Here is an 18,666-nt window from a genome sequence, read left to right as displayed (position 1 = left end):
ACCTGTTTGTAAGAATTATATAAAAGAATAACATATCCTTTTAAAAGTAACAAATATAGCACATTTTATCACAAATATAGCACTATGAAAAGAAAAAAAAAATATAGATGTAATAATAAACTCCGATTAGAGCTAAACCTCTCCATTAATTAGTGAAATCTATTTTCATTAATACAATTTTACTCATTTACTCTTTTCTCTCACTTCCACAATGATCTCTATACCCCCTTAATTTTATGATATTTTTTCTTCAAACTCTATTTTTATGCGGACAGTTTTCTTAAAAGAAACATTTAGTATATTTCAAATATATTATTCTGTAACTATTTTATATTATGTTAATATTTCATCAATATATTATCTATATTAAGTTCATACATTTATTATTCAAAATATATGAATTGTATATATACAATATTTTATACAATTTTAATATTCATCAATAATATACTTTTAACATTTATCAAAAGAGAAAAATGTTATAACAATTAGAGTTTAATTTTTAATAGAAGTCCACACATACAATGTTATTTCTGGGTGGTTATTTAAATAAATAACCAATAATGTCTAAGACCAGATTTCGAGAAATTAACGACAATTATTTAGGAAAAAAACTCCATCCATTATATGCAGAAATTGAGAGATATTGAGAAATTGAGATTGCGAATTTCTGTGTATTTCATTGAAAGAGAAGAGCACCTGTGCTTAGAAATAAACGAATAATATTTAATCCTATAAAAAATTTGTCTGAATTCTATTTGCTAGCTTATAATTAATTTTATGAGAGTGCAGCAAACCTATATTTTGCATTGAATTTCCTATTAAACATTGAAAAAGTGATTTATTTTACCGTTTTTCTCTATTAAAAAAGGCAGTTAAATAAATTTTCGTTTCAGGAATTGACCAAAGCTATTGCAGGAAAATTGGTCAAGGTCCGCGTTTAGAACCCTTAGGACCCGAGCACAACTCTAGGTGCACGCACATACGTGAAAAGTTTTTTGTTTTTTTGTTTCACTTAGATGATCAGCAAACTTAAACAAATCAAGTGCCAATGTAATTTATACAATTTTTTTCAAATTCTGTATCCTAGCCTATAATTAATTGCATTCCCTTAATTAACAAAAGTGAGTTGTCCTTGTTGATCAAGTATATTTGATGCTATGTTGGGAAATTTTTTACATTGGGTGGCATTAGATATTGGGCTGCATTTCTCCTCTTCTGTTGAAAATATGGGTTGTGATTTTTTTGGGCCCAACATCTCTAAGCAGCCCAACTTTATGTTCACAACAAACAGCCCAAAGTTAGGAAGTGGTGTCTTATAACTTGTATTCCAAATATTCCTTTAGTCTCAGTAACATGTGACTATTTAATTAAGATACTTTTTAAGAAAATAACACAAAATGTGAAATGAAATATGACATTTTACTAAAATATCCCAGACCCCACGTTGTGGGATTCACTGGGTATGTTGTTGTTGTTGTTGTTGTTGTATTTAGCCAAAAAAAGTAATAAGGTCGCATTAAAAAAATGGTCATAATAAAAAAGTATTAAGTCATGGAAAATGATCATAATCTAAAAAGTACTAAATCATGCTTAAATAAGTACGACAACTAAGTACTAATTACATGACTAAATAGTAAAGATAAAAGTTAATTAAGTCATGTATTTTCAATATCTACACCAATATAAAACGAAAGAATAAATATCCAATATATTATCATTCCTAGTGTTAGAATTAGGGCTGCATTTCTGTGGGTTGTGGTTGTGTGGGCCCAACTTCTCTGAGCAGTCCATCTTTATGTTCACAATAAACAGCCCAAAGTTAAGAAGTAGTGTCATATAACTTGTAATCCAAATATTCCTTTAGTCCTAGTAACATACGACTATTTAATTAAGATTTTTTTAAGAAAATAACACAAAATGTGAAATGAAAGATAACATTGTACTAAAATATTTAACCAAAAAAATAATAAGATCGCATAAAAAAATGATCATAATCAAAAAGTATTAAATCATGGAAATGATTATAATTTAAGTCATGACTAAATATTAAAGATAAAAGTAAATAAAGCTATCTAAAGCAATATAAAACGAAAGAATAGATATCCAATATTATTGTCATTCCTAGTGTTTGAATTAAAATTATTTTGTTAGCATTAATATTGATTGGATTTTTGTAACGTTTTATTTGAGTTACTAATATCTATGGGCAATATATAAAACTTTTTGGACCATTCAAAATTATAATTTCAAGCTTTAAATAATATTTTAAAAGATAAAAAAACTATGAAAAATTGTAAGAAATATTTATAAATTACATTATCAATAAATATTTATATGTCTAAAATATCTTTAAAAAGTTATATATGTAGTGTCGGATTGGTTTGATTCGGTTTGACTTTTTATTTTTTAGTCAAAACCAAACCGAACCAATAGTGGTCAGGTTTTTCTTTTTGAAACCAAACCATTAATCGGTTTTTTTTCTCGGTTTGGTTCGAATTATCGGTTGGTTGCAGTTTGTCGGTTTCCTTTGTACACCCCTATTATGAACTTCTGGATTTTGCACGATGAATCCTAAGTTCCTAACTCTTTAAGTCCGTCTTCTTCACTTGCCATCATGGTCTCATCTTGTTCACTATCAACAACTCTAGCACCATTAATTACTACCTGTAATAGAGATTGGTTATCTACATATTATAAAGTGAGAAAATAATATGAAAAGATCAATACGTTGTTACGAGTCTCTAAAAGCTTATTAGGGAGATACTTGTAGTTTTTTTAATTTCTTCTATTTAATTCTAGCTGGGAAAGTTGTTTAATCAAGGGAAAAGATAGTAATATCTTAGTTACATTGTTTTATGCTTTGAAATAAGTAAGTGTCCACTTGTCAAGTAAAAAGATACCTCATGTTATTAGTGATGGTCATGTGACTCACAGAATAAAATTTATCCACTAAAATATAATATTTATAATATTCCAATTTGCAGCACTCTGTAAATATGTGATAAACAATACACAAAGACCCATTCCATTGTTTTCTTTCAACGGCTGCCTCTTTTCACCTCACTAAAATGGCTCCAAACCGAGTCATCAAGACCTTGAATAATGTTTTAGGGATTGACGAGAATGACAGCTTGCTCTCTAATGGTGGTAGAGACGATGAGGATTCAGACGGCAGTTTCAATGGTGGTGCAGACTCATATGTAGACAGCGAAGATGAGGAACTAAACATGTTGGCTCTAGCGGAAGGAGATGAAGCGCCAGACGTGTTGCCTCTAGCGGGAGGAGATGAAGAGCTAAACATGTTGGTTCCAGCGGAAGGAGATGAAGTGATGAACATGCTGGCTCCAGCGGAAGGAGATGAAGAGATGAACATGCCAGACCAAGGGGAGGAAGGAGTTGAAAATTCAAATATGTTTGATCAAGGGTCGGATCAAGAAGAATATGAGGATCATGGGGTAGAAGAGGATGAAAATGGAACGGATGATCAGACCTTCACCGGTGAAGAATTTTTACAAGGTCCTATTGAAAGGATGACATTCAAAAGTAAAGAATCTTTGTTTGCATTTTACAAAGAACACGGCAGATTGAAAGGTTTTGGCGTGGTTAAAAAAGCATGTAACAAAAAGGGTTCTGATAGGATTAGGTATGTCTCGTATGGTTGTGATAAAGGCAGGAAATCAAATAAAAAGCGACAAAGCAAAAGGGTTGACTATAAAGCTACTGTTAATGCTATTTTGATGCATAATGGTTCATGGAGTGTTTCTAAGGTGAATCGAGTGCATAATCACCGTTTCTATTATGGACTATCACGCTTTATGCCTTCACACAGGGATGTGAGCAAATCTTTGAAGAGACATCTTGTAGCTCATGACATCGCAGGTTTAAGACCTTCTAAGAGCATAAGACTTTTGGAAGTTCAAGCCGGTGGCCCTGAAAATTTGAGATGTACCCCAAAGGACTGCAGAAATTACACTCTGCAGCAGAGGAGGCTGAGAACCTTGACCACGGATAGCGAAGCAGTAAGCAGGTTTCTCGCTAAAATGCAGATCAAGGATAGGGAGTTTTACTACGCGGTTGACCCGGATAATGCTGGCAGGCTCCGGAACGTCGTGTGGGTTTATACACACTGTAAGTATGGATATCGGGAGTTTCATGATGTAATATGTTTCGATACAACATACCTTGTGAATCAATGGCGCATGTCATTTGCTTCGTTTATTGGTGTGAATCAGCACCGCCAGTCCATACTTTTGGGATATGCTTTGGTTACTAGCGAGGACATTGATACTTACAAGTATGTCTTCATGACTTGTTACATCATTTGATTAAGTATGGTGATCATCTTTTTTCAAAGATGAAAAAAAAAGAGTGGTGATCATCCAATTATAAGAGGAACAAAAAACTAATTCCATTGATCCAAAACCGATTTACATAAATAGAGGACTAAAGGGACTACGTCGTTAATAAAATCTATTACTTAACCACCACCTGCGACCAACCCCACCATACTTTTAATCCTAGAGCACAATTCGCGAAGTCGCACGGCACGATCAAGGGATAGGCCTGCTTTAGCCTCCTTTTCGAGTAAATCGACTTGTTTTTGTTGCATCTTCTTCAATCTCAGCATGTCCTGCAGTCGACTTAATTTTGTTGTCTCCTCTTCAACTTTCCACTCCAAGCAATGTACTTGTTTTTCTAGTACAAACTTTAGTTGAATTGCGTTTCTATGATAATGCATCTTCACCCGCAAACCGATATTACTCACCTGTAAGAAAATATTGCAAATATTACATGTCTTGGACAATATTATTATACAAAAGGCTAAATAAACTAAAACAACCTGCTAACCTCCATCGTTTTTGATGAAGTTCCTTCATAACTATGGTTCTTGAACAGAAGCTCATGGAAGCCCACAACGCGGACTACAACTTCAAACCTCACAAGTTTATTTAAAGGAGGTAACATCTTAAAAACAAGATGATCGCCTTCCACAATTTTATTGTCGTCTACAAAATTTCTCCAGCCATATTTTAGTCTTTTCTGTTTACCGGTGGACAGTGAGACATTCCAGTGTTTCCTACCACGTTGAAGAATTATTGGTGTGCTATCAGACGGAAGACATTTCAATATATGCACCGGCACATACTACATGTCAAGAAAAACATAATGGTGTTAATAAAGAATCATTTGAAAACAAAAACATGATTATTTGATAATATAACTTGAAAGAACAAAGAAAAATACCACATCACCAGTCTTTATGTATGATTTGGACATAACCAATATGAAATCTGAAGGTCCCATTTCAATGGAAGTGACCTCACTTTGGGGGTTTTTTTTTTCCCCACCCCATTTAGGAGGATTTATAGTGTTTGCACACTTCCCCTCCAGTGTGACTCGAACCCAGGACCTACCGGTCGTGGGTGGAGGTGCTTAACCACTGAGTCATCCCTCACTTGTCCACTTTGGGGTTTCATGACCACTTAAAAGGTTTTTTTTTTTTATCCCATGAGTGAACTTATATATAGGGGAAAAGGATGATGTCTCTAAAAAAACATCTTGTTTCCCTCCACAATATTACATTTCCCTCCAAAATTTATTATTTTAATAATTATCCTCTTCCTTGTTACTATCATAGCCTAGTTCATAGGGTGTAGTTGTGAATCTAGGGAAAAAACAAGGACTTGAGGAGAAAAAAAAAACAAGTCTGAGCGAGCATACATAGGCTCGATCTCGGAACCTATGGCTTCTAGAGAGAGGCGCGTACCAGTTTGGCTGCGATAGCATTCTGCACTTCTTGGAACAGAAATATATTTAGCTTCTCTTTCGAACAGAACAAAGTAGTAACATAAATGACTTTTCAATATTTAATAGGAAATTGAATGAGAAGTATGCATTTGTTGCATTCTCATAATCAAATAAGCAGAAATTTATGATATTCCCGCTTTGTTTTGATTTTTTATGTTTCGAACTTTATCATTAGCGATTCAATGTTTCAATCAAAGTCAACCATAGTGTTGACATGTTAAAAAAAAAATTGAGTTAAATCAATATATGTTACTTAATTGCTACTCAAACGTACTTAGTAGATTTTTTAATTTTACTCAAACATACTTAGCAGACTTTTTAATAAATCTTAACTAATACTTAGTCAATTGGAGATAATTCAATATTTCAATTAAAGTCAACCATGTTGTTCACTACTTGTTAAATTCACTATTTTTGTTTCAATTGATCGAATTATATCTGAACTTGCTAATTGCTACTCAAACTATTCAATACTTAACTGTTTGAGATTATTCCATGTTTCAATTAAAGTCAGCCATAATATTGACTACGTATTACATCTATTTCTTTTTAAATGTATCAAATTAAATCTGAAGTTGCTAACTGTTAAACCCCAAACAGCCAAGAGCTCTGATACCATTTTTTATTTTCGGTTAAATTTCTTAGAAAATCAAAGGAGATTACGTTAAAAATATATGAGAACCACTGATCTACCATTTGGATACATCACGTTGTAGGTATCCGCTACGAAGTAAGCAACTAAAGGAAGTGAAACTCAGACACACGTGAATATCACGCTGCAAGTATCCACTGCGAAGTAAGCAATTAAAAGAAGTGAAACTCAGACGCACAAGAATATCACGTTTTAGGTATCCACTGCGAAGTAAATTCTTAAACCAGCTTGTTTATTAGCCTCCAATACACAATCTGACAGCCTCTTATGTAAAAGGCGAGGAGTGGATACTAGCACCTGAAAAATATTTAGTAGCAAGTGATGGGGTCCACCCTTTGTTGTTGCATACTACACAGAACAAAACTAGTAAAGCCATTTTGATCTCTAAAATTGCTTGCTTATTTCTCATTTATCGAGAATATTATGAGCAAGATGGAGAGGCTTTGCATTTTCCCACTGTAATACACAATCCGACACCCACTCATATAAAAGGTGATAGAGATGTGATAATGTCAAGTTTGGCACAATCCGACTCCCTGAGATAACTTAAGTATTTGGATCCAAGCGGCATTCCATTTCTTTTACCCGACTTTCTAAGCGGAACAACATGTGTCCACTTTAACATTAATGAAAAATGGCTCTGTAAATTGGCATGTCCCTCAGCGTTGATTAGACTAGTCTGTTCAGACAGTCACAGACTTGCAAAAACCAAACTTAGCTTCTCACTAACTGCTCTTTTTTTCCTTTTTTTGTTTTTTATTTTTGTAAGTTTCTCACTAACTACATTCGAAGCTAAATCCTCAAATCCAAATGCAATGCTACATATACAAGTAGTCCACACTGTGGGTGACTTTAAGTTAGACATTGAATTGTATCAATGTAGCTAATTAATTGGATAGAATTGAGTAGCAATTAGTAAGTTTAGATTTAATTCTATCAATTTAAACGAAAATAGTGATTTTAACATGATCTGCTTCAATAAGTTAAGTATTAAATAGAATTGAGTGACAGTTAGCAAGTTTAGATCTAATGTAGCATTTCGTTCTAAGACTGAGTCTTTTCTCAATCAAATAGCAAAAATAGGTGAGTTATCGTGTTCAAAAGATAAATTAATTTGATAGTTGGTTTGTTTAAGTTTGGCGATAATCTAAGTGAAAGACAAAATTAAAAAAAAATGTTTTCAGCCGAAATGCACAAGGCAGGACTCGAACTTGGCACCTAACGGTTCTAAACTCGGACCTTAACCAATTGTACTGCAATAGCATTCGACACTCAATGGAATGGAAATGCTTTTAACCATATTTTGATCTTCTAAGTGGGAAAAGAATAAAAGGATTTCTAAACAAACGCACTGTCACGACCCAACCGGAGGGCCGCGACGGGCACCCGGTGCTAACCCACCCGGGCACCTCTTATCATACTTTCACATTTACATCTAGGTGAGCCATATAGCAAAATCATACTTCTATTCCTCATTCACAATATTTCCATGGGGTAACAATATATTTATATCATCATCAATAACTATGCCCACAACAATGTACATAAGCCGACGAGGCTAACAAAATGATACCCAAAACATAGGCCGACAAGGCTAAATACATCTAACCATATACACATGTCTACGAGCCTCTAAGGAGAGTATGTCATATTATATAGGCGGGACAGGACTCCGCTATGCCAATAAATATGTACACAAAAGAATAAATACCAAAAGCTATAACTCCGAATGAAATGGAGCTCCGCTATGTAGTCCCTAAGTAATAAAGCTATGGATCAAGTCTGTCTCCCTGGCCATCTGCGGGCATGACGCAGCGTCCACAAAAAAAAGGACGTCAACGAAGAATGTACTGAGTATGTAAAGCATGATCAACATCATTATGAAAGCATAATAGACAACATAAGAAATAGCATAGGATGGGAGATAGTAGTATCATCGTCATAAATACTTACTTGCTTTTCATAGGGACTTTCCATTTCTAATGCGTGATTGTGTACATACATCTGTATCCGTATCCGTATTCATATCCGTACTCATTTACATTTCGTATCCATTTTCGTATTCATGGCATATTCGTATTTATACTCATATTTATATCGTATACATATCCATATCATGTACATAGCATACCCGACCATGAAGGTTCGGTGTTTCGCATACCCGGCCATGGCAAGGCTCGGTGAATATACATACCTGGCCCTACCAAGGCTCAGGGTTATCCGTACCTAACTGCAGTGGTGCGCGCGCAATACAAATATATTATACCTGGCCATATAAGCTCGGGTTTTCATAATAGTCATACATAGACACATATACATAAAAGCTTATAAGCATCTTTAGCATCATTACTATCGTCGTTCATTACATCTATACTTAGAGGATTACTCGTCATATGAGGAATTTAGCACAATCGTAACATATCGAGAATCATGAGTTTAGTAGGTTTTGAAGATAGCATCATTTGGAGGACATCATAGGCTCATAGAAGATTAGATATTTGGCCAAAGAACCATGCCTTATGAAAGAAGGGTTAGCTTTACATACCTTTCCGTTCAACTATTCTATCACTTGCACGTTCTCCTTCAATGCTCACGTTTCTACCTTCATTAGAGTTATACTATCATTAGAAAATCGATAGCTTAGCATACATGACTAAAGCTAGAGAAAATTGGACTACATCTTCTTTATTTATACGGCTTACTCCATATCATATATCAACTCCCAAACATCAATAATAATATTCACAACATCATAACAATGGTCTTTATTCACCTACATTATCCATATTCCTCAATTCACTTCGAGTCATCCATATCCATGGTCATAGCACACTATTACATTCACTCATATACAATGTTTATCCCATATTATTAATATCATTTATAACATGATTATAATCATAACATGTCAAGAATCATTACTCCAGCCAAGCTACTACTCACAAACATCATTATTCTCACATTCAAGACCCATTTTCTGTATTCTTCTACAATCCAAGTCTTTCAATGTCTCAATACCTTAAATAACATGGAAAGACCATAAAACGTACCTTAGATGGTGTAGGAATAAGCCTTGGGTGGAAATACTTCACTTGAGCCAAAACCCTAGTTCACCTCCAATGAAATTTCTTGACTTGGATGATCTCTAATGAGTTTCTTACACTTGGTTTTCTTAGTTTGATGAATTTGATGATAAATTTCTCTTGAGTTCTTATGGATGAAGAGTGGAGAGGGTTCTAGAGAGTTCTTGACGTGTTGGGTGAAAATGAAATGAAATAATGAACTTGTTCCCCTTTTTAATAACTTAAAAATCTGATCCGTCAAGAAAATATACGGACATTTATACCGTCCGTATAAACTTATACCGTCCATATAAGTGACCGTGAAATCGCCGCCTCAACATCTCGCTTCTGTGACCATTATACAGCACATTATACGGTCCGTATAATTTTATACAGTCCGTATAAGTGACCGTATAATCCCATCAGTGTGGGACCTTCACTGTGACGATTCTGCGGACCATTATACGGACCGTATAATCGGCCATGTAAGCCATCTTTTCTCTGATCTTGTTCTCATCACTTCGTTTGATCTCCAATCCTTATGGAACCTTCTTGATACTTGTTTAACACCTCATTAACGATACACATCATATGCCTTGCCCTCTCTTGGCAAACTTTCTCCTCTTACTCCGAATGTCTTTGCAAATCTCAATTAGGGTCATCAAATGTCATTTCTCACTTATTGCAATACCGTATACTTCGTGCCCTTCGTTAATCTATTCACTGTGCATCAACGGGGAATTTTCCGGGTGTAACACGCACGCACCCAGACTCGAACTCGAACTTGCGGTTCTAAAGGAAGACTCCAACCAACTTCGCTGCAATAGCATTCTGCATTCGAACGAGGTTGTGCTGGTTTTTATCACATCTAACATTAATGTTCATTAAAAAAATTCCTATGGCTTAAATAATTACTGTGTTAAGTTAAGAAATAATATATGATTTCACACTAAATTAGTGTGTAGCATTAAATGGTTGGTGTGTAATCATCCGAACTTTAATTTAAATCTTCATTCGAACGAGGTGACCCTTCAATGCATGAGCATTAAATACAAAACTAATTCAAATTTCCCATTTTCCCTATAAAATAAAGCAAACTCACTGTTTGTTGCATAGGAAAAAGTTCAACATAAATCACCGCAACATGGTGAGAAATTATTTCTCAACTCTTTCGGAGGAACTTGTAGAAATCATACTTCTTAAGGCCGTGGATAAAGGTGAATGAAGAAGGGATGTATCATCTATATCTCTAGTGTAAGTCTGACGTACGAAATTATGCATTTAAATTACACATATTAATTTTATAATGTATGAAATAATCCAACTGCAGGTGCAAGCCATTCAGGGAGATGATATTTTCCCGAGTCTTCGAAAAGAGCCTAGGTTTGCATTATCTCCGTTTCAAATTATCACAAGTTCAAGATATGGGTGTTGTTGGATTTTTACAGTGGTTGCATCAAAGAGGTTTTGCCGAGGCTACGCTAAACAAAGTGCTTAAATAACCAAAAAAAGAGCTTATATAACCGTGTGTACGAACGTTCTTTATCTCAACTGACTTGTCTTATCTTTATCTCAACTGACTTGTCTTATAGAAGCAGCTCATTTGATTATCGATAATTTAGAAAGGTATCGTATATAAAATATTTTGGGTTTTTTTTAAGTTTAAAATGTGGAGTTTTGAAAAGGGTGTTTTTGATTTTTGGCTCCACTCCAACTTATCTTTTCTGATCACTTTTCTGAAAAAGAAAGTCCAACTAACAATGATCTCAAATGTTTCTCTGAGCTTGGCCCAGAATTGTTTAATTCAGTTTTTAGTTTTAAATCCCAAAAAAAGCAATGAACTTGCAATTTACAGTTAAACGTTTGGTCTGATTTTAAGGATAAAAGTAGCGCCTTTGTTGTTATATCCCGTGTTTTCACACCTTTGGAAAATTTGGAAATAATCTTGTCTTGTAAGAAATAAGGCCATAACTAACTTTTTTTTGACATAGGAGTTGTGTATGAAAGAATATTAATGTGAAAGTGTCGAATGAGGCCAAGGACAAATTTGGAATTTTGGAAATTAGTTTCGCGAATTACAAAATATGGTTCATAAGTCATTGGGCTCAAAAAATTGAAATGAAATGAGGCCCAAAAACTTTAGGGGTGGCCGGCCAAGTCAATGGCCCAAACCCATGGTTCTTTTAATTTTCCATGTGCCTAATTAATATAAGTGACCTTATTTTATATAGTGGTCCTTATCTCTTAGATGAAGCAAGAAAGAAGCAAAGCAAAAAAAAAGAAAACAAGAGTGAAAGGGAGAGGGGTTTCGGGTATGGTGGAGAAAAATCACCATTAAAAATATTGCTCCAAAAATTCTTGTCTTGTTGAATTTCTACTAAGTTTAGTACCCTTTTTAACTTGGTGTAGTTGGTTTGGAGAAAGGAGACCTTATTTCATCAAAGTGAACACAAGTTCAAGTGAAGAAGACTTGAGGAAAAGGTGAGAATTTATTCCTTATTCTTGTGTTATAAAGTCTTGTTTGTGTTCTAGCATATAGAAATGTGTTGATTGTATGGAAAAATGGAAGTTTGCAAAGTGGGTGTGTGTTATAAGTGTGTGGCCGTGTGCATGTATATGTTGTATAGCCATAAGATGTTGAATTCATGTTATGTTCTAGTTGTGGTTGTGATGAAATGCATATTGGAATAGGAAGTTGAATGATTTAGTTGAAGTTGACAAAAAAAGGCTTTTGGCCGTGTGGTATGTTGGATTTGGGATGGAAATGAATTAAGTTGTTTAGTATGTTAGTGTGTTATTGTGATGGTTGCAATGTAAATGAAGTTAGAATGATATAAGTTTGTATTGAATGGGAATGTAGGAACCTATGTCGTTTTAGTATGATTTTTCCGACATTAAGAAAATGAAGTTGTTTAGTTGCTAATTGTGATGATCATTGATGAGTTTGGAAGTTGGAAGCATGTTATGAAGTTGTATGCCAAAGATTTGATGTTTTGCACAAGTTATGACTTTGACGGAAAGTTGTATATTATGTATATCGAGTGTATAACTTAAGGAAAACGATATGAAATGTTTCTAGAACTATATTGTGATGATCTTGATTGTTAATGAATGTGAAATCATTGGTATTGGTTTGAAAGTTTGGGTTAGAATGAAGGTTATGTCAACTTGTTAGAAGGATGACTAGTTGAAGGATATTTGTGTTTTTAATGTTCGTTGTTGATGTTGATGTCGTCGTTTGGGTTGTGGTTGATGGTTTCTAACCGAGTTGAATTTTCGGGGGTGCTATATGTATAGGGGAAGTGCTGCCGAAATTTCGGTAGACAAATATGCCTTAAGTTGAAATCATGGCATCCATAACTCACAACTGGTAAATGTGACCATTTGCAGATTTTTGACGAAACGGGAAGTGAGCTTGGATAGACTCAAAAAGCTCAAAAGGTATGTAAAGCTAACCCGATCCTTCTTTTGGCATGCCTAAGTGTAGTAGAATCGGATTCGGGCCTCGGAAGACCTTCTGCCCCTCGGAATCCGCAATTGAAAATCTCGCTCTTTCCTTCAGTAAGATTGAGCCCATTTGGTGTGCTTTCCCTGAAATTATGCAAACTTTCTCTAAATTACTTGGAAAGCTATAGAATGTCCGTAGAACCCTTTTAGGTGACCCCATAAGCTTAAAAGGGCATAATTTGAGCCCGCCGCCTTGTTTGTCCCGAGGTGGGCCCGCTATTCCCGGTTTTGCCCTTAATGTACTTAAGTCTTCTTTTCGAGCAGTTCTTAAAAGAAACGTTTTGACTACTATTCTAATTACCTAACAAACATGGTTTTAAATATTCCATTGAGTCCGATAAATTGTTTTGACACTCGGAACGATTTCAGAAAGGTTATACTTCTGTAATCCATTATGGTATCCGAAACTCGTTTATCATGTTCTCGTTCGACTTCATTGGATCGGTTTGTCTTTGATATGCCTCATCGAGTCTATTAAAACATTTGTGATATTTTAATTGCATTAATCTCTCACTACTCCACTCGTGGATGCCCCAATGTTTCCCACACTGAGCCCGGGCCAGGATATGTTGTCAAGCGTGATCCTCTGCATTGTTCGCCATGCCTCGATGTGAGGGGGCAGGTATACGCGTACATGGGTTTGTGGAGTATGATGTGCCATGTCCGCTTGTTCTGATATGATTTGCTATGGCCAATTGATATGACATATTATGCTACGGGGTTATGCCCCTATTCTGATTCTTTTGTGTTGTGGCACCAGCGTCGGGAGGGTGGCCACGTTCTGTCTGCCGAGTCCCTTGGCAGGGGCCGGATTTGATATGACATATGTTTCTGTACACACTCTGCATGTTTTGAAAATATGTATTTGGATACTTTGGATTTTCTGCTCACTTTCTGTACGTTCTGTACCAGTTATGATTTTGTTTCTGTAATTCAGGCTTTACATATTCAGTACATATTTCGTACTGACCCCCTTTCCTCGGGGGCTGCGTTTTCATGCCGCGCAGGTACCGACGACAGGTTTGCCGATCCGTCCGGCTAGGATATCTTTTCTGCCATTTGGAGCGCTCTTTTATTCAGAGCCATCTTTTGGTACAGTCTATCACTTCTATATATGTATATTCTCGTTCATGGGTACGGCGGGGCCTTGTCCCGTCATATGATTCTGTCGGTCTGTTAGAGGTCTGTGGACATGTTTGTGGGCTGGGATCTTTCTGTACAGCTGTGTGTATATGTTGTGTTTGGGCGATCCCATTCGCCGCGGCGGCCGGTCCGCATATATTTAAATGTTACTCTGTTGGCCCTGTGTGGCCTTTGTTGGTATTTTCTGCGTGCAGGGTATATGGGATAGTCCGTAAAACAAAGGAAACTCTGCCGAAATTTTTCTGGAAATTATCTAAATTGGAAATAAAGCCTTGTCGGCTTCTGCTTTATACTAGAATGTGTTTGAGTGCCCAGATCGGGCACTAGTCACGGCCTACGGGGTTGGGTCGTGACATTTGTCTTTTAAATCCTTTTCGTCAGTCCCAAGTGGTTTCGGTTAATTATCCATTTTTTCTATTTCCAGACAAAAAATAGTTACGTTTAAGCTTGGTTTCTTTGAAAAAAACTGTATTAGGGACTGACGGTCAACTAAATGGCGTAGGCACCGCTGTCCTAAGACGGCTACTTCCCCCCATAACAAGCTATTACAAATACCAAATACAACAAAATTATACATAAAAGAAAGCATAAATAGCTTTGGAAAAACCAGGAGAGGGAAGCCATTTTCACCCATGGCTGGGCCTTCTACGAGTTTAATAATATTAGCTTCCACCTTCGTCTTCATCGGACTCGATAATTTTAGAAAGAATCTGCCTGTTGGGCCTTGGCCCAACAAGTTGGCTGGAGTTGGGCCAAATGGCCATGCAGTGGAGGAGGAAAAACAGGAAAAAGAGAACCCGGTTAGTTTATAATTTTTCTGAACTGAATACCATGACTATTTATATAAACAGGGATGAAACAAACAGGGACAGTTAAATGATGATACTGCATTCATATGAGTAAGCTATCAGAATTCAGGTCAAGGATTCAAAAACACACGGCGAGCAGTGAAAGCAAAATGGCACATAACACACCTGATCCTCAATCTGTTCTTAGGGGAACTTGTACCCACATAATGCACTCACTAGCCTCATCTTCTTACACACCCTAGGTTTGGACAATAAGGCTCAAGGCAAGTAGATTCCCACATAAGAGAAGGGCACTTAGAGGTCATTCATGGGCCCACAATTAGGAGCCAATGGCAGAAATCTCACATTGCCTAAACTTTCCTATATTAACAACAATTTATTTTTATTTTTAGGTAGATTCTCCTCTCCCTATTAGACATCATGATTAGACTGTTCTCCCTTACCTGAGGCCTTTGTGAGTCCCAGGATCATAAGGGGAAGGTCCAAGAGATGAAAGAAAAGGGTTCAGACCCCTGAAAGGGAAACAGGATAGGGTGGGGTCATCACCTCCCCATCTCCTTTTCCTGAGTCTCCTTTCAGCAAAAAGGGATCCCGGGCTCCACTGGTCACCACCTCCAGTACATTCCCAGGCTCACCTTCTCCTCTCCTAAAACCATTTCCCCCATCCTAATGTCCTCACCCTAAGCATCCAGTGACAACACTAGAGGTCCTAGGCAGATTCACGACCATCCAACCCTGTCATAACTTCCCTTGACAGACTCATGAGCTATGGTCCAGCTTTAAAGACACTTTCTGACCAAAGTTAGTTGTAAGTACTAGGAACAAGCCTTTCATAAACACATGCCAAACTATAGCAAACCAACTGATTCATGAAGGCTATGTTCAGGTTTTATAGACCTTTTGTTACCAAATTCAAATGTAAATACTGGGAATAGAACCCCTTATAAAAATCTAGCCACTACTACAAAAGTTGCTTTTACCGACCAAATTTTAGCGGCTATAAACAAATTGACGCCAATTTGTTATGTAAGCGAAATCTTTACCGACAAATAAGCAATAGCCAGCAACGAATCCTTTTTTCAATGACAATTGAAATGAATGGTCGTTAAAAATTATGTGTCAAGTCAACCTTTTATTAATTTTTCAGCTTCCCTCCAAACTTTTTCGCCGTTCCCTCCTTTACTTTTATACATCAGGAAGAAGTTTTGATTTTCTTGAAATCCCAAAAATCGTACATACCCTAACTCACTTCATCTCCCTCGATCCTCTATGTTCTATCTCTTTCTCTCTTCTCTATAAGCAAAATAATACTTACAACTTGCATAACGCTAGGGTTTCAAAACCCTAAGGAAGAGCCAGTAGTTACCTTCTCGGATCCTCACAGATATTGTTCAGGCCAGTACTCGATTTCTTAATTCACTAGACGATACTCTAATTTTAGTTATCATTAGTGTTTAATCCAAGATTTTGAAGAATTTGGATTTTCCTTTTTTGATGTCTGATTTTGTTAAAGAATTTTCCCTATATGACTTTGTTTGTATATTCTGAATGTCTTGATTTTGTGTGTATTTCTTTTTTTTTTAATTCCGATGTTGTCCTTGCTAATGGGGAGGAGGGACTTGCAGAATCCATATGCTTTCATTCTTCCCCAGCAATTGCTAAATCTTGATTCTTTTGGCTGGGCATCTTTATGCAAATTATTTTTTGTTGAAGATGTATTTCTTGCGTGTTCTTCAAATATAAATTTTTACTTATTTTTTATGTTTGGCTAGTATTCACAGATTTGTTTTTTTACCATCTCACAGGGTATGAAGGAATCCAAAATGAAATGTGTTGTGGATTTCTTTTATTCATTTATCTCAATCCAATACTAACCAAAAGCTAGCGTAGCTATTTTCTTATGTTCATTTATCTCAATCCAGACGGACACGATGTATAACTATAGAAATCACGACATCAAAACGTATTATAGTCAATTGGGTAAAGTTCTATGGAAAATGGAAGTGTTTGTGTATGTGTTTGGTCAAAATAAAATAACTTTTGCATCCTTTGGTACAACGAATACCAATTTATTGCATTTGGATGTTTTAGTGGGATCTGGAGCCAGAAGGCACGCCTCTAGTGCAATTGAGATATGTTAAATTGTTATTGCTATTCAGTTGATATTTCATTTTTACTGTTTGAATTCATGTGCTAGTTGATCGTAGCATGCTCTTTGTCACGTGCAAAGATTGGATCTTGTGAATATAATTTTCAGGGGAGGTAGGATTGGGCATATAACTGAAAACATAATATAAGGGTGTGTCCCTAGCAGATGATGTCTTAGACTTGAAGATGCTTAAAGAGTCATTTGTGATCGACAATGTGGTAAGATGATTAGATAGTTCCATGTCTCATATTTAATTTGTCTTGATGATTTCTGAGTTCTGCAATAAAACTATTTGAAAAATGATTAAAGCTTCTTTTCTTTCCCGATGAAGCTTAAATTCTGTTTGCTTATGAACAACCCAGGCTTGGTAATATGGACTCTAAACGGAAGATTCGCTAATTTGTAGTGCAAGCCTTATCTAGTTTGGACCTTATTCCTCCTTGTGCTCATAGATTAATATTTTAGATGTGCATAGCTTTATTAAAAGGTATTAGGTACATAAAAAAACATCAATATATCAGTGAGCTTTATGATTGCTTAATTAAGTTCTATTCTACTATCTTGTGTGCTCTTTAGTTTTTATTTCGTTTGGTCAAGCAGTCTGGCCACTGCTTGGATCCTTTTTATGTAGAAAGTGTACTATGTTGAAAATGTCCATCCAGGTGAAAAAGATCTTATACGTTTAATATCAAAAAGCTGCATATAAAGTTCTTTTTCTTATCAAAAACACGTTCTTGTTTTCTCTCATTTATGTTACTTTGGAAAAGATACATCTACAAAAATTGTCTAATAGAATTTAGTTAGCTTGGTGTTTTTTTTTTTCCTTTTCAATTCTGGCTTTGTGAGTGGTGTAGAATCATACAAACATAAACTATAATAAAAGGTTTGGCGGCTTATATGTATAGATGGCTAAGTGATATATGTGGACGTCATGGCTTCAACTCTTTTAAAATTGATTATTTAATGATTTTCATATACATTCTCTGGTGGAGTGACTTAGCAAACTTATTCCACAGTACATGACTTGCAAATATTGAAGTAAGAATATTTTTCAGTACTGTATATTGGTGTTCAATTTTGCATCTTAGAAGGTTCTTATTAAGGTTTTGCCACTTCTTTGGTACTGTCCACAGATCATAAATAATATTATAGGACTATACAGCTACTAAAACCAAACAATTACACTTGCGATTGGGTAAACAATAGTATGGTTACCTCTTGAATGCAGTGAGGTTTAAGCATACACCATTCTATTATCAAAAATGGAATATTCATGCTTGTATTGAAATAAGTATAATAGTATTTCCATGCTTTCAATTCATAGATTGTGAAAACACAGAATCTTGAAGTTCTGGTAACATATAAAGGTTTTAGAGAAGCTCACTTTCAGTTGACCCTTTATGGTATTCAGATTCCCACGATTAGAAGGCCAAGAAGAAAAATCACCAATCATGTTAGTATTTGTAATTGATAGGAGTCTAGACTCTGGAAGCGCTTGTTTCTTTTTAACTAGTGGCTTTAGCTCCACTTAAT

At 35.6% G+C, this 18,666-nt stretch overlaps 1 protein-coding gene across 1 annotated transcript; it reads left to right on the top strand.

Moving 5' to 3' along the window:
- The first annotated feature begins 3,071 nt into the window (after nt 1-3,071).
- Nucleotides 3,072-4,328, top strand: LOC132611822 (protein FAR1-RELATED SEQUENCE 8-like). Its single transcript, XM_060326188.1, has one exon. It carries the CDS (start codon nt 3,072-3,074, stop codon nt 4,326-4,328), a length of 1,257 nt encoding a protein of 418 aa, XP_060182171.1.
- The last annotated feature ends 14,338 nt before the right edge of the window (nt 4,329-18,666 follow it).

Source organism: Lycium barbarum, chromosome 9 (assembly GCF_019175385.1).
Source record: "Lycium barbarum isolate Lr01 chromosome 9, ASM1917538v2, whole genome shotgun sequence".
NCBI lineage: Eukaryota > Viridiplantae > Streptophyta > Magnoliopsida > Solanales > Solanaceae > Lycium > Lycium barbarum.
Note: the sequence above shows the minus strand (reverse complement) of the source record. Positions and strands in the feature narration are given on the sequence as shown.